The sequence below is a fragment of the Tympanuchus pallidicinctus genome, unplaced genomic scaffold, assembly GCF_026119805.1.
Source record: "Tympanuchus pallidicinctus isolate F22 unplaced genomic scaffold, pur_lepc_1.0 scaffold31, whole genome shotgun sequence".
NCBI classification, from domain to species: domain Eukaryota; kingdom Metazoa; phylum Chordata; class Aves; order Galliformes; family Phasianidae; genus Tympanuchus; species Tympanuchus pallidicinctus.
Window position 1 is genome coordinate 1,478,849 of NW_026294749.1, and position 17,053 is coordinate 1,495,901.

Here is a 17,053-nt window from a genome sequence, read left to right on the forward strand (position 1 = left end):
TATGTTGCTGCTCTCTTCCCAATTTTTTACTGAGTATCAGGCACTACATACCCTGGTTTTGATGGGGCACAGTATCCTCTGTCAGAGAGCAGAAGGAGCTGTTGCAGCATAGGTCAATTCAGGTCTCTCTGCAGTAGCTAGAAGGATACCAAAAGGCTAACTCCTTCAGGCTAACCAACTGGATTGCATCCAGATAGAAAAGAATGCCCACACAGTGAAAGACTAGCAGATGACAGAACTCTTGTCACCCTGTTTGTTCTATTTCCCTGAATCACTCATTAGTTACAGAACGTTATTCAAAAACAAACTACTCAATATTAGATGGAGGAATTAAGAAAGATTCTGTCAAAGTAAATTGCTTCTGAATGAATGTTCTTATTCACATCACTGCTATTTACTACGTTTGCACCCAAGCAAAGCTCCTCCTTTAACAACGACCCTTATTTTCATGTACAATTTGCAGATTTTGGTATTACGAGAAATGTTTCCCTCCACAAGAAATTACAGAATAATGCAAAGAGCAAATGGCTGTGACTTTCTTTGAAGTACTGCAAGAGTATTAAAAGTCTCTTCTCATTCACATTAGTGAATAACTGAGGTCTCTATAATCAAGTTATTTAAATTCTGAATTTCAATACCTGTCTCAGCCAGCTTTCAATAATGTAATTCCTTGCATATATCAAGTCAGTCTAAATTTTGAATATCAAAGAGGAAAATGATAAGTTTAAAGAACAAGATGAAATTCTTACACCAGAGGAATGTTTGGTTCTCTTCCTACAACAGGCATTAAAGGAAATACTGCCAGGAGCACACACAGAAGAGTCCAGATCAATGTTGTTCTCTAAAGGAAAGAAAGAAATGTGGGATATTTTGAAGTCACACAGGCAGACTATTGTCTAAATGGAAAAGAAATGTACAGTGAACTAACAACTGCTACAAGCACCTCCCAACAGATATCCCCCCACTCTGTATCTATCATTAAGAAAATGAACTGAAAAAGGGCACAAAGTCATTCACATTACAGCTCTTCAATTTAATAGAAAATAATCTCATTTCCACAGTGTCAAAATACTATTGAAGACAATCAGAATTAAAGCTAACCTTACACTTAATAGCATTTTGAGAAAGCGTGACCTTCATACCCACTGCAGTCACCAGAAGTCTGATGAACAGTCTTATGGAAGAAAGCAATAAAACTGATCTCATCAGAATTTTGCAGCAGCTAACGAATCGCCAATTCTCTAGTAATACAGCAATATTTCCCAGTTTTTGAATCTGAATGCCCTTTGATTTTCCCACCATAATCATCTAGCTAGTTGTTGAAACTCTGCTATGGGGAAAGAATCCCAGGTATTTTGTTCTCAGTGAAGTCAGCAAGAGCTACATCACTTAAAGTTTTCTACCTCAAGTCAGATTATAGACCTTAACAAGGATATTTTTGGTGCTACAATACGCTTCTTCCACTTTAAGACATGCTGTTGATTACTCAAATACAATTAAAAAAGACTAAATAAGCAAGTACAAACTTACATCTCAAAAGTTCTTGCAAAGCATGACTTTAAATTTGTATCCAAATTGCTATTTCAATTTAAATGCTAATTCTTTCCCAGACCTCTAGGTTTTAGGTAGCCTGTGAAGTAAGAATTTAAACGAACAATTGGAACAACTGTCTCATATTAAAGACTGTGCCACTTCATCCATATCTTTAATCCATATCTACCAAAGTGGAGTTTGCTCCTGTGAAAAATGGTACAGGAAGCTGCCTCTGAGGAACAATATATGCCAGCTGACTGCAGACAACAAAGACATGAGAAGCATTTTTCAGTTACTTTTTTTCTATTCATTAAAAAAAAAGCATACTTCTAAAATGGCAGAGAACTTTCACTGATTGCGTATGTCATCGCTTTTGTCATTTTGGCAATTCAACAAACAATGCACATTTCATTTGATTTTAAGCTAATCATTTTTCTTATTTATCACTAACAACAGTAAACAAATAGTTAACTCTCTGCTATCCTGAAACAAGGACAGCAGCAGGATATCTGACAACTGTGATAGAGACCTTCAGAAAAAAATCTAGAAAGTTGTCAGACTTTCTGGATTACAACTGTTCTTGCGTAAAAACACCACGCTAGAATGTCAGCTGTCAGTCACAATGTCAGACAAATCAGTTTTGATACCTAAGCTGCATTCTTGCTTGTCTAACCTATGAGGAATCTATCCAGATCATATTAAATTCCTATGCTTTGCTACATGCTGCTGACAACGGAGAACAGAGTAAGTGCATAACTGAACAAGAATCAGAAAAGATTTAAATGCAACATCCTTATTAAATGTTTTTTTGGTGTTGTTGTTAAGCAAAGCAAATGCAATACCTTTGCTTGAACCCACAGCTGCGTGATCATTGGCCAGCCAGCAAAGACAAGAAGACCCACAGTAAGTGTAGAGCGGTAGAAAAAGCTGAAAACCTAACAGAAAATCCAACATCAGACTGAAAACCAACACACATTAAATAAAATTTACAATTCTTCAAAATATAAAATGCTAGCAATGAGATACTCCATTGATACATATGAATACAATACTTACTAGTAGTTCAATTCCCAGTATACAAATCAACAGGAAGCCCAAAGACTGACCAATAGGAAGTGACCAGAGATTTGCAGCAGGGTCTTGAATAACACGAAGTCTGTTCAAAACAATGGAACAAGACAGTGATTACTTTAATACAACAGAAATAATACAGAATTTCAGCTTTGAAAGGCAGGGGTGAAGGCTCAGAGCACAAGAAATGATTAAGGTATCACTGATCCTGCCTGCAGCTAGGAGACAGCCTGAGTGATGGCCTGAGGCACCTTCTGCCCAGTTGAATTTGATATAAAACCTACAATAAAACCTTTCAGGTTTTTTTTCCCTCCCATTTCTGGCATATCTTTGTGAGTATTTGGACAAACTTCAGATTGCTCTTTATCCAAATTGACTCTGAGTTTATGAACATTTTTGGTTATGCTGTGCTTAATGTCAGTCATAACTGATGAAACATTCACAAGCTTTAGACAGAAAAAAAATCCCCCGTTAGCTCTTCCAGTGTTTTATGAGGCAGCTCATTATCTAACTGCAGTTGGTCTCATTTTCCCTGAATAATACCTAGCTGGTATCTACAGAATTGCCAGTGGATTATGGAAGCAATAGCAATCAGAAAATAACAAATCTTTTCGGATGTGGAGCATTCAGTCAAGTTAAAGGAGAGACAAGCGAGACAAGTTTGTTTTGATACCAGAGCACAACCCTTAACATGGCTGGCACATCCTCTTCAAAAGCAAATGTAGTTCACATACTGAACACTTTGCAGGATCACACTGTTTAAAAACAACTGAAAGAAAGGGAACAACCCACCCCGTTTTACAAAGCCAGTCAGCTGCTACAAGTAATTTGCCCAAGTTTTTAACACCCATTTGCTTCAGTTACCAGAGTACTGAAAGCATATTGGAAAGACATGAATTTATGTTTCTTAATAGGAAAACTATCTTTAGAACTGGCAGTTGTATTAATCTGTTTGGAAACTGCTCAACACATCAAGTGAAATATAAACCAGAGTACTTTGGAATACCTTAGAAAACATTTCAGCAGTTCTAATAAAATTGTATCTATTCTGCTCCAAAACTTACAAGGAATAGTTTGATTGTCAACAAAAAGGAAACACAGATCTGGTTTTATAAGTCATTCTTTGTAAAACATATTCTTTACTCACTCTCTCAAAACTGCATACCATATGGGTACTGGCAGCAGACAGTATACATAGTAAGTCCAAGGGCTTGTTTGAATCAACAGGAAAAAAGCTATTACCATCCCAACAAATGTAAAACCATACAAGGGACCAGTAGATTCCTGAAAAACAAACAGTTTGGCAAACATTGCTGAAACGGCAGTAAAATGGTTTAAACAGCACACTATGTTACCCTTGCAAGTTACATCCTAAAGCAAACGTTATGCTGAAATGCTGCTCAAGCTGCCTTGTGACTATGAACACAACTCTGGATGCTATCTCCAGCAAAATACAAAAACTGACAGTAGGATTTGAAATTCCAAATATTTCTCTACATAACATTCTGCAGTAAGCTCTGCAGAGGTGAAGTCCACTTGTAGCACTCGGAAGCCTAATGCATGCACTGTTACACATGTTCAACAGATGCTTGAAATCCAATGGAAGACAGAATTCTTTGCCTTGGAAAAAAATCAACTCTTAAATTTAGGTTCTAAAAAGAGCCTTAGAGCACAACCTCTTGAGTTCAAGATAATAGCATTAAAAAAATGAACTCTTCAGGATTTAGGGACAACTACTGAAGGTACCTTGCCACTAGCCTTCCACAGCTAAAGTCCTCTGAGTTACATGAGTTTTTTCCATCTTTGGACATTAAACTAAACTAGCCTCAAATTTTATTTGCTGCAAACAAAACAGAGACAAAAGCTGGGACAGCAGTGCAGGAGGTGCTCCATCAGTCAACCCAACTTTTCCTGATGCAAAAACAGGGCGGCTGCTGAAGAGCCCATGGAGGCTGATGGGGACTAAACATCAGTTAGCAGCAACCTCCCACTTGTACAAAGAGGAGCATTAAACAGTCAATCCATTCACCTTTCACTAGGCCAATGAAACACTTTTCCTTATGTAGGGACACTGAGTTAAGGCAAGATTACATACAATTTTAAAGAATTTTATCTTTCAGTATTGCAATTTGAGGTAGCAAAGGCAGCTTTAGTAACAGCAACTCTCAGCATAATGCGTAGGCAATGACTTAAGGAACTACTTTCTTCTGTATGATCTGTTTCTTAGAATGAGCTGTTTAGGAAGGTATGTGACAATGTTAAATACGCTGAAGACGACGAGACACTCAATTAGCAGGTCACATTGATGAGTTGGCAGGTTTTGGTTTTCCCCTACTGTAACTGATATAAAACTGCCCTGATCTAAACTGACAGCAAATGCATGTTCTAAATGATTTTTAAAATAAAATTTCTGCTGCCATTAAGGAAAAAAATGTTATACAGAAAGCTGATCTAATGCAATTTTGTTTTATTAGTTTTAAACTTCACATTTGCAGTCATGTAGGCAAAATGAATATGTATAGCTATGATAGGCACACAACATAATTTATTGTTGAATGAGTAAACACAATCAACGTTTTATTTCATACAGAGGCAAAGATTATACAATCCAATAATTGGTCATGCACTGAAGATGGAAATCAGATTTGCATTTTCTCTGAATGTTTAAAAGCAGATTAAAAGGTTAGGCTTCTTGCTAAGAAAACCAACACACTATTCTAAAAGAAAGATTTTTTCATAAGTAGCACAAGAAGCCACAAACTTTTATAGATGATATATACAGGATATGAAGTTTCATTATTCAAAGGCTGCTACCAGATTTTATAAGGCTGTGCTTTGCAGAAGACTGTCAGTGGTAGATTAGTTTCTCAGCAATATTCTTTAAGTAGCTCCACTATTATCTATAAACCAAATAACTTCCATGTAAGAAGTATCGGTCTCTTGCTGTGACTCCCTAAGCATACAGCAACATAAAAAAAATATGCTTCTACAGAAAAAGGTCTGCTGCTGAAACTGCATAAAGAAAATTCTATACACAACGTTCTCTTTTTTCTACCGTACTACTGGCATAATGCGTACCTTCAGTGAAATCTCAAAAGAGGCAGCTATCAAATTACTTCAGGATTAAAAATTTTACTATGACTGAAAATATCATGGTTTAACTTAATTTATTCACATTCAGTCCACTTTCTGTAATGATTTAATTCATATCTAACATGTATCAAACATCCTGAACTATTTCTTCTCAGTTATTTGATGAAAGAAATCCTAAGTCATGCACAACACTTACGAATATTTTCCAATTCAGTTTTGTTTGATAACTTTCACTAACGGCCGAGACTCTCTCATTTCATCCTGTTGTTAAAACACTAAGATAGCACGATAGAAATTTTCTCAGAGTAACATACTGAAGGCAGTAAAGATGCTAAGTGAGTCTACCTTCTTATTTATGTTACCAAATTAAACAATTCAGCTTGTCCTGAAGTCTGGGAGGGTTTATTTTTTTCCTAGGGCTTTAATCCTGCCATAGTGAAATGCTAGCATTTCGCCTGTGCACCTTTTCAAAGTATGTCTTTACTGACAAATGACTGAAACAAAAATGAATTTCCTAGGATTTTGTACATTGTGAAAAATCAAGCCATCAATCTTATCCAAAAAAGTTTCTTTCAGTTTTTATGCCTTCTGCTTTACTCTTGCAAATTATAAATAAAAGAGTAAGCTGATCTGTGAAATCACAGTTCACTTTTCTATTAAAATAACTTATAAATTTTAAAAAATGCCATGATGGAACCACTTGGAATCTGAAGGCTGACTACTCACTGGCACAGAGGACAGGAAGAAAAGTTACATGCAAATTTTGGGCCTTACACTAGAGAGCAAAAATCAAAATGGAAGTGCAAAGGCTGTATTATTGTAAAAAATTATTATCATTAACAGAGTGCTGGAAATTAATTATTAGCATTAATTGTAATAAAGAAACAGACTCTCTAGTAGTTTAAAATCATTACATCTGCACTGGCATTTAGTAAAATGTGTAGCTGTAGGAAAGAAACTCAGAAAACACAGTAATGCACATTGTGATTTATTGATTCTAGTTCTAATTCTAAAGGACCAAGTAGTAACACCAGGCAGGATGAAAGCATCAAGCTCCACAGCTTCCCAGTTTCCATGTGCAGTCAAGAGAATTGAGCAGTGGAAGGTGTACAGTTTGGTCTCCTGCACAAAGAGACCCAGCATACAAATAATGCTGAAAACAGAAATCCCAATTTCCAACCTACCTTTTTATTACCCTGAGTAGCCTTAATCAAATTGGTGTGAGTCTTAATAATCACCAGAATCACGTAAGTCGTCCATCCCACAAAACTTACTGCAATGCTTAGGCCCAGGAATAACCTGTCATAAGTATGGTAATACGACAGGCCTTCCAAAGCAAGGTTAATCAGGGTTTTGCACAGAGATACCTGGAGGCAAACAGAACATACAAGCATCAGTTTAAAGCAGTCTAAGCTCCGTGCAACAAATCAACCTAACCAACAGCAGTTGGAGCTCAAGCAACTTTGATGCTCTTGACACACGTGTGCAGTCAGGTGCAGTGTTTCTGCCAACATGTCTGTTGGATCAGGCTCTGCTTCAGACTCCTGTTGGACTTAAAATCAACCATCACGTGGCTCCTTCACCACCCTTCTGAGCCACAGCAGTGGTGAGATGATGAAAGCCATGCAGGCAGCACATCTTGAATACCATCTACTATAAAACACATTTTTCCCATCAGCATTAGAACATATTTGACCTTCACAGGTGAGTCATTAAAAAAGCAGCTCTGAGTTTCTGAAGGTACCACATTTAAATAGGAGGAGAGCTATGAAAGCAGCTGCAGCTAGGTTTTACTCAGTTCTAATCATAGGTCTTTTCCATCTCAGTACTTCCCTTGCCAGTTAGCAATGGCTGGGGAGACACCAAGATAAAGATGGCTGGTTTTCCACTGAGCATCATTCCTCACACATGGGTGTGCTGATCCCAGTGATTTTTCCAAAGATGGGAAACTGAGCTGTGCAATGTGTGAACACTTCGTAAACACAAAGAATTCTCTGGTTGGTGGAAAGATGTCAATAATAAGAATCTGATTATTTGTGACGCTTCTTTTATGCCTAGGTATCCAGTAATTTTATTTTTTTTTAAATAACTTAGCAAATCTATGAATTCACTCAGCACGGTTCTCAAGTCTAGGCACAGTAGTGGACATTTTACATCCATCTCCCAGTAGAAGCAATATTCTATTCAATTTGAGTGCTTGAGTTCCAGTTCCAGCCCATTTTGAGGAAACCTTGACCAATAATGTGTCGTTACTCCCTATGACACACAAAATATTAGAATATCTCAAAAAGAGAAGTTGTTCAGCAGATCTGCCCCAATCAGATAAGAGATCAGGTACAAGGAGAAGGGCAATAATGTTTAATGTGTGTCTTCTTTGAGAAGAAGTCTTACACGCAACTCTAGGAAGGGCAAAAAGTTCCTCAAAATAGATGAATTACAGTATGCTGATATCCGCTTGCTGCTACCTGTTGAAGTGAGGTGATAGATGCTATTTAAGCCATAATATTAGGACAAAATTCCCAGCAGTTATCAACTGAAAGGGACAAACTCCACTAAAATCATGTCATTTAGGATAAGCAATCATGAGCACAATCATTATGTGGAGCGGTTGAGGGAACTGGGATTCTTCAGTCTGGAGAAGAGCAAGCCTGGGGGAGATCCTACTGCTCTGTACAGTGACCTGAAGGGAGGTTATGGAAAGGGTGGGATCAGCCTCCTCTCCAGAATAACTAGCAACAGAATGAGAGGGAATGGCCTAAAGTTGTGCCAGGGGAGATTCAGGTTGGACATTAGGAAAAACTTATCTGAAAGAATGGTCAGGCACTCATGAGGAAGGGAGAGGAAGCAAGAAAAAAAAAAAAAGAGCCGACCTCTAGCATCTCATGGAATTATTCTTCCATGCAGTTGCCAGGTTAAAAGCAATCTCACAGATTAAATTTTTTCACATGCTTTTTAACACAGAACTCAATAACTAAACTGAATGCTAAAATGGAAGACTTCTTTGTACCATTTAGCCCCACCAATTATTTCTGTGAGTGTTAAAACACAAACACTGGGGAACTGCCATAACAAAGTGCCCTGTCTCAGCAAGTGGCAGCAAATGCTTAGAAAGGTATTTAAAAACCAGGAAGCACAGAATGATGCTGCAAATGGCTTTCAGTTTCTGACAAACTGAAATGTGAAACAAAAACATGAACAGGTGAGTCAGGTAAGAGGACGGCAAAACAAAGCAGGGTCTATGATGGAGTGAGACATACTTTTTCATGCAACTAGCAGCTTAGAAAGGATGATTATGAACTATACTCCTTAGTTTTCCTTCAAATGAGATCTTTGAACAGTGGAAAATATAAACATTGTGCTAGTATACTGTGAAATGGTAACAAAAAGATTGAGAATTATGAGGAAAAAATGAGTAAGTCAGAATTATTTGCTAGAACTGATGTTATGAAATGCAAAATTTTAGAGACATACGACAGGATTTTTTGCTGATAAGTGAGATGAACATCAAAAGGATGTAAAAAGTAATTTCTAGATTTCCTTTAAGTTAAAGGAATTGAAATGTATTTACATATAGTAGAAGATCTCAGAGTTTCTAGAAGATACATAGCAAAGACACTTACTGCTTCATTGTACTTTTGTTGCTGAATATATTCTCTTGCTTTCTTTAAAAAGTTGATCTGTTCAGAATCAGAAAGTGGTCTGTACAAGAAAACAAATATACATTAACATTAATGCTTCTTTTCACAAACAGAGGAAGAGACACAAAAACTACTTTGTAATCAAAAATGACTCTGGAACAAAAAGTATTCAGAACTTCGTAAGGGAATAAGCCATTTCTTTTCCACACGAGTCAACATTTCTGCTAACTAATTTACCCCAAGAACTTTTCATTAAGACTTTTTTTTAACATCAGGATTCCCACCTATTTTGGTAATGCAAATTCTCTCTCTTGTGCATTATTATTGACCACTGCTGTGGACAAGAAGCACTGCACACACAAGAATTAAACCATTTAATTGATTTGCTAGTCATGGTTGTAAGCTGTTTGTAAGCTTATCAGCGTAGAATGAATTGTTCAGGTTCCACAGTTGCAGTAGATGATGTCTAACAATCTTCTCTTTTAAAAAATCTGAGAGCTTGTCTCCTCTTCCACAGAGAACTATTAGAGTCCCCCAGCTAGAGTTATGGTTGCACTGAGGTGTATGGTGAGAACACCTGATTTTAATGAATTTGATTATCACCCTAAATCATTTCTATGATCCTTCCTTTACAGGAAATAGCACCATGGAAAAGCAAGCCAGTCAGCCAATCCACCGACCAGAGAAGACAGGAGCTAAGTCCCATTCCACTTTGTTCTAGTTAACCTAGGATGGCAGCAGCCAAGATCTCCTAGGCAAGACAGCCTCTACCCCCAACCTCCAGCACTACAGGCACACACTGACATGGATCACAGTGCTGTGATAGCTGATCAGCAGTCACAGGAAAGCTTTCCTTCACAGCCTCCACAATGCCACTGAGGTACAGCACCATGCCCTCAGCACGTGGTGGCCCAGCAGCGTGACACTCTCCCTCACACTCACTCCTCCACCTGCCTTGTGCAGAAATCCCAAATTTATGTTATAGGCAGTACCAAATCCAGAGCCAGTCTTCGGGTGTCATTCCTATGATTTTAATCTGCAGCAAACACCTGGGTTGCCTCTTAGTTGAACAACGAGGCAGCTTTTGTTCCCACGCCACCACTGCATTGGAACCCTTATTCCCAATTGTTTGCTATGAGCTTCAGGAACTACTTCTGCTTTCCAGCCAGAAATAGCTGATGCATCATAAGAATACATACACTATCTTTTGAGCCCTGAAATAGATGAGAAGGATTCTGTGCTTGATCAATCTGAATTTTCATTACTAATAGTATCTTGTAGTATTTTGCTACTGTTTGCTTTGAGTTCACAGCACAGCACTTTTTTTGTAGGAGTCTTCTACAGCAAAATTGGATCTTACAAGCGCATCCTACTTTTTAAAAAGTTCAATAAGTAACTGTATTTTAAATGTTCATGTGTTTTGCACTTAGAAAAATCTAACAATGGTATTAATAAATGAGCAGAGGGAGAGAGGGAGTGAAATTCAATACACTCAATGATATATAAGAAACAGGGCAGGAAAAGATGACAGGGCAATGGCAAGTGTTTGATTATCTTGACTTTGGAGGGGAATTTAGAAAACAGTATTGAAGAGCACCGAGTGAACTCTGGTTATTTCTGCACTTACTGATATTTCTCAACTTCACAGCCCCAAAGGCTATAGAACCAGAGGCTGCCACCCTGTAGCCAGAGAGCATGCACCAAGGCTAATGATAAATCAATGTGGAATCAATTCTTCATGTAGGGTAAGAAGATGCTGAAGGTACTTCCCAAAGAAATCTCTAATTTCTCCAGTTTTGCTAAAAGTCTTTTGGCAGAGAAAATTGCCCAAGGAAACAAATCAAGTTGGGAGTTTCCACTGCAGGCAGAAAAAGAGGTAACTTAACTTTTAGGTAAGGAATTTTTAAATTTTAAATCTGCAACTAATGTTATGCAGCTTTATTTAGATCTTCAAAACATCAGAAGTGTGAGACAATGTGCACTGTCTCAATGTAACCTAAGGAAACAGCATGGAGCTGTGATAGAAGAGGTTCAAGCTGCGTGTCAGGAAAAGGTTCTTGACAAGAGAGTGGCTAGGCACTGGAACGGCCTGCCCTGGGCAATGGTCACGGCACTGAGCCTGACCAGAGTTCGGGGAGTATCTGCACAATGCTCTCAGTCATATGGTCTGATTTGTGGGTGATGCTGTGTGGAACCCAGACCCCATGGGCTCTGTGATCTCTATGGATCCTTTCCATCTCGGGATATGTTATGATTCAAATTTTATTGTTGCTGCCAGTTTTACCCTATTTAATGCAAAGGCTTGTACTAGAAAAGCTGTATTTTTTATCTTTCACTTTATACTTTTCCATATAGTCATTTAACTATAAATACCTTAAACATCTTTTTACTCTCAATAGTCGTTTTATTACTAGTGATAGTTTTAGAGAAAAGAATAAACTGATCAGTTATTTCCCTGTGTTTTAGTATGCAAAAACCCAGAGGCACTACTATTATGCTAATGTATTCTCAAGGTCATCTAAGGTACGTGTGCCATTAATATTAATAGAAATAAAATGAATTTACTGATCATTATTAGAAAGATAATGAACTCTACAAAGAAACAAAGAAGTTGTTATGGGTGTATATGTTCTTCCCAGCTACCCACCACCAAAATCCAGTTCTACCAAATACAAAATGAGAAGCTCACCCAGTAAAATGAGGTATATTTCCATGACACAACAATACTTAAGTTTTATTCTCTCTATTAGCAAAAGCACACAAAAATAATGCAGTTGGTCAACTCAAATTTGTTCTCCTTTCTTTGAACAAGAAAATATTACAGAATACATCACTCATGTAATGTAAAATGTACCCATAAATTTAAACAACTAAGAACTCAATGGTCACATATTATTTATATTATAAGCATTCACAATGTAAGGGCTGTAAAGATTTAAAATTACATTCTCCACGGAAAATGATGATGGCACTATGAAAAAGCCACCTTAAAAAAAAAATAAAATTACTTATCAGAAAATTACTTATCAGAAATTAGCTCCAACAGGAAAATCCCAGCTTCATCCATGAATAAACATCTTAGTTGAATAAACAATTAGTTATGGAACAAAACAATTGGGCTAATTGTGCAAGTGCTCGTCAGCTATCCCTTATGAGATGTTAGCTACCCTTCTCATAAGTGTACCTGACAAAATTAATCTTTCCAACACATCATTCATGCCTTATATATAATTCAACTATTTGACAGCACTCATAGCAAGACTGTGATGAAGGAAGGCTACCATAGCAATGTCAAGGGGACCTCTCTTTGGCCAGTAAGTTTTATTTATCATCATGCTAACAAATTACCATCCCCATCAGCATGCTACAGACAACCTATGAAATAAAAATTGCGGAACAAAAAGAGACATCTTGCAATTATATCTTTCCCCTCCATTACTAGTATGTTAATTTTATTACATCTGATTATTTGAGTAATGATTTATAGCCATTATTTCATGTAGTACATTTTCCAGAATTATACTATAAAAAAGTAACCCCTTAAGATCTGTAGTAGTTTAAAACTTAAAGGCTCCAGATTTAATTACGAAAGTCAAGGATGCACATGCAGAAGGGTAATGCTTTGTATGAAGAAAAATGCTAAGCTTTTTTAAGATTACTGTTAACTGAAAAACTTACTTCAGCTGTTTTGCTTCAAATGCATGCAAATGTCCTTGCATGTAAAATTGACTGCTCATGCTTGAGAACTTTTAATTTCTTTCAGGAGGATTCAATAATCTCTCCAGGACAAGCTTCACATCTATGATCCACAATGCACAGATGTGCACTGTCAGCTCATGTACATCTACATCCTATTGCTTCCTACTTTCCTCATTAACAAATAATTATATATATATACACACCCATCCCGTGCATCCTACAACACTGCAATGCAATGCAAATGCAAAGATTGCATTTCTATGACTTGTATCCACCAGCAGCAACAGCAGTAGCTGCTCAACAAACTAAAATCTTCAACTTTTCATATTGCATAGTTAGAGATGGGGGAAAAAACCAAGCCATTCCTTTTGAAAGAAGTTTGAGATCTAGAAGGTAAAAATTCCTTAAACCTCAAAACCCTTAAGCCCCAGCAAGATGAGAAAGACAATTGGAATAAAGCCTGTTAGGATGTTGAATGTGAGACAGCAGACCTTCTCATCTGCTTTACTATGAAATTTCTAACCCTAAAACAGTTGGCAGGTAAAGAGGCATCAGATGGCCACCTGCCAAACAATCCCAGTAAACCCTTTTGTCAAAAGGCTGAGCAGCCACAGACTCTCATCCTCTTCTCAAGATTCCTGGCATTTTGACAAATTACAACCTGAAAAAAAAAATGCCCTGAACTAACATTGCCCTTCTCATCACAAAATTATATCTGGCACCATCCCACCCACAGAGCAACCCAAGCTTGCATGGCAGGCACTCACATTTTGCTATGTGGGCACCAAGGGGCCAACACTATAATCTCTGCTCTCACCAGGAGAGAAAATAGCCAGCAACAGAAGTGGTTGAATATATTCAGGCTGTTTACGATCTAGCCCACTGTGAGGGAGCCATACCAAGAAGGACAGATTGCTTCCAGTTCAGCAATCCTGCAATCAGCTGAAATAGTACTTAGAGGACCAACTATTACTATTTTGATCCACATCACTGCTGTTGGCAAAATGGCATCTTAAAAGCAGAGAGATAAAATGGTTCTGGTGATTTTGCTGGGCCGCTACTCAAGATGTACCAGTAATGGAGCAACACTTTCTCACAGCTCTTTTCAAAGCAGCAACAAGCTTCAAAAACAAAGTCAGTCTCCTATAAGATGCCTTCATACATTCCCACCATACAACAGACGGCATTTCATTGCACTCCAGGTGAGCAAGGAGAAAGCAAGACAGTGATAGCAAGCAATGCAAGTTCAATTTGATACAAAAGTGGCTGCATGTTTATGCCTGATCCATAACAACCTCATACTAAAAAGCAATCTGCAAGAGCAGAGATTTGATATTAAATATTATTAACTAGCCTAATCCTATCAACCTAAAATTTCTTTCACAGGCATCGTGGATAGCCTTTTAGGAGAAGCAGAATGAAATACATAATATAAAGCCTTGCCACTTCCCCATCAAGAGCAAAGAATAGTCAGAAAGTGAACTGCAAGCAATGCGAAGCCATGAGTTCATTCAGCAAACCAGGGAAAAATCAACCAAATAAATATTTCAAAAATCACATTCTGGAACCGTGATGTTTACTTCCCATTGAACTTGCTGTATAATAGAGAATACATGATGCTACTAGAGGCAATGATCAGGAAAAATGACTGTGTTACAGTTCCATGGACTTCACCAAACGGCACATTTACATTAACTTCAATATTCATTCAGAAGCTGATTTTCTCCATTTTTGTCTTCTAATTCTTTAGATATGCTGGTTCAAAGGACTGCTCTACTGTGTATTCTTCCAAAGATCTGCTGAAAGCACACACTGTGAGAACAAGAAACTCCTTTGCATATATTTCAGTGATCAAACAGTGAAATATCAAAGATTAAACGACTCAATGGGCAACTTGGTGATGCTTAATCTATTTAGATAGACCGAATCCTAACAATTTACTGAAATGCTTTCTGCTAAGCTACTGAACAGACAAGGCCTATGAAATTTAGTTCTCATAATTCAGAAGACGCACATAATTTAGAAGTGAAAAAAATCATGGCAACAGTGTAGTGTGGTAAAGCTGTGTTTATTTAAAGAAAAGGTACTCCACAATACATTTATCACATCTGCATAAGGGTCAGGACCCTCAATATCCCCACTACTGTCTTAATCTACTGCTCTCTATTCTCCCACTCCTCCATTGTCAGGAGCTTCAGCTTTGTACTGTTTGAAATTCAGCTGGGTTTTTGTGGTTTCTGGGTTTTCCACCTACTTTGCCAGAAGGCAAACCAGTCAGTATAACTGGAGGGCTGTGCTCAGTTGTCTTTGCAAACTTTTTTCTTTAACAAGAATAAATCACAGAATGAAAGAAAAGCAGTAAGAACGGCAATAAGAGACTCCTGTTTTAAGTTCTGAGTGTTTTTGTTCTGTAGAGCATAAAGAAGAATACACACCTCCAACAGTTACCAGTAAACATTGTTACTGATACATTTCTAACACTTAGGTTTTCACATTCACATTTACAAATATACAAAGAAAGAAAGAGGACATCAACAGAAGCACCAGAAGTGGTCTGACTGCTAATGGTTTAACTCTGGGCTAACAAATCCTAAAAACTAAAATAGCCTTTATTTCCACAGTTCAGCATCCTTGATGAAGCATATTCATATATTCAACGGCAAAGTGCCTTAGGATATTTATGTAAATTCTTCAGATAGCAAAGATGAGAGAAAAGGAGCTAACTGCCAGCTGCCAATTCACTGAACAGAAAGAAACAAGATAACTGGGCTGCATACAGCGTGAGTCTGCACGCAAACTACTGCTGCAGGAGGTGCAGACAAGCAGAGGCCATACTCTGAAGCGGTCCCTGTGGCCCTCAGCGGAACTGAGCAACTGGAGCAGGGATCTTGCAGGGGTAGGGTGTTCTGTTAGAAAAGTCAGCCAGACTTGATGCAGAAGCCTTGGAAAAAGAAGCAGTAGAAGGGAAGTTGAAGATCCTTGAAGGAACATAAAAACCATTTTTATAGTTTTTTTCTCTTTCAGTAGCACAGGACACACACGCTGACTATCTGATAAAGCCCTGTGTACACAACAAGACAGTCCTAATCCCTGTGAAATGTATGAAGATCTATATATCATATACTGAGCTGCATTTAGATATCTGCACTATTATGGCATGCCATGTTGTGCCACAGGTTGCCTTCTGCTCCATGATCCTTCGTGCTGAATACTTAAACACGGCTTGTAGAAATCTGCTGAAACATCACCCACCACCTCACTGTGCTCACACTCACTGTTTGGCCTCCGTAAACATTTGGCAAGCATTGATGAATGTCAGTGGGCACTGTTTCTCACAAAGGAAGTCAGTGACACACCTTCACTTGATTTGCATGGCATGTCCATTTTGGATACCATTTTGTTAGCTACCCCTTTGCTGCCATCTGTCACACAGCAACAAAAAGTAATGGAGTACTGGTGGGAAGGTTCAACCTCTACTGTCATACCACCAATACTCACCTCTGATGTTGCTAACGTAGCAAAATTGGAAGCATTACTTTCAGAGTAGCCCTCGTACACAAGCATGGAGTGTTTTACCCAGCAACCCAAGGGACATCAGATTTACTATTCTTATTTTAACTTATTAAAACAGCTATTTTAAGCTATTTGTCGTGCCTTTCTTACTGATATCCACAGAGCCCTGTGCTGGTTCTCTCACCTCACTCACTCAGGAATATTCCCTGCCTTTCCCACGTCACTGCCTCTGCCCATCCTGGACGTGACCCCCATCTTCATTACATGAAGCCTCAAAGTCCAAGAAAAGGCCAAACAGATTTACACAAGGAAGCACAGAAAAACATTTAAATCTTCTGATATATTATCTTATAGATTAGCCTCTTAGCTTCTTCTAAAGACCTTACCTACTTCCCACTGGGTAATAAATCCAATTACGATCAGTCCTTCTGCACAGAAGCCACTGCTAGTAAGCTTTTCATATAAAAACTAAAAGCTTCTGGGTGTGTTGCTGAAGCTTGAGAGCA

At 38.0% G+C, this 17,053-nt stretch overlaps 1 protein-coding gene across 5 annotated transcripts in view; it reads right to left on the reverse strand.

The window, feature by feature from the left end:
• Positions 1 to 17,053, reverse strand: part of PIGN (phosphatidylinositol glycan anchor biosynthesis class N) — a 112,018-nt gene that overhangs the window by 43,934 nt on the left and 51,031 nt on the right. For all 5 annotated transcript variants that reach the window (XM_052697939.1, XM_052697941.1, XM_052697940.1 and 2 more), the window contains exons 13-18: positions 9,318 to 9,396; positions 6,882 to 7,064; positions 3,752 to 3,888; positions 2,590 to 2,689; positions 2,376 to 2,468; positions 750 to 841 (exon numbers count right to left, since the gene is read on the reverse strand). In XM_052697939.1, coding sequence (XP_052553899.1) covers positions 750 to 841; positions 2,376 to 2,468; positions 2,590 to 2,689; positions 3,752 to 3,888; positions 6,882 to 7,064; positions 9,318 to 9,396 — 684 coding nt within the window. The remainder of the gene's footprint in view (positions 1 to 749; positions 842 to 2,375; positions 2,469 to 2,589; positions 2,690 to 3,751; positions 3,889 to 6,881; positions 7,065 to 9,317; positions 9,397 to 17,053) is intronic.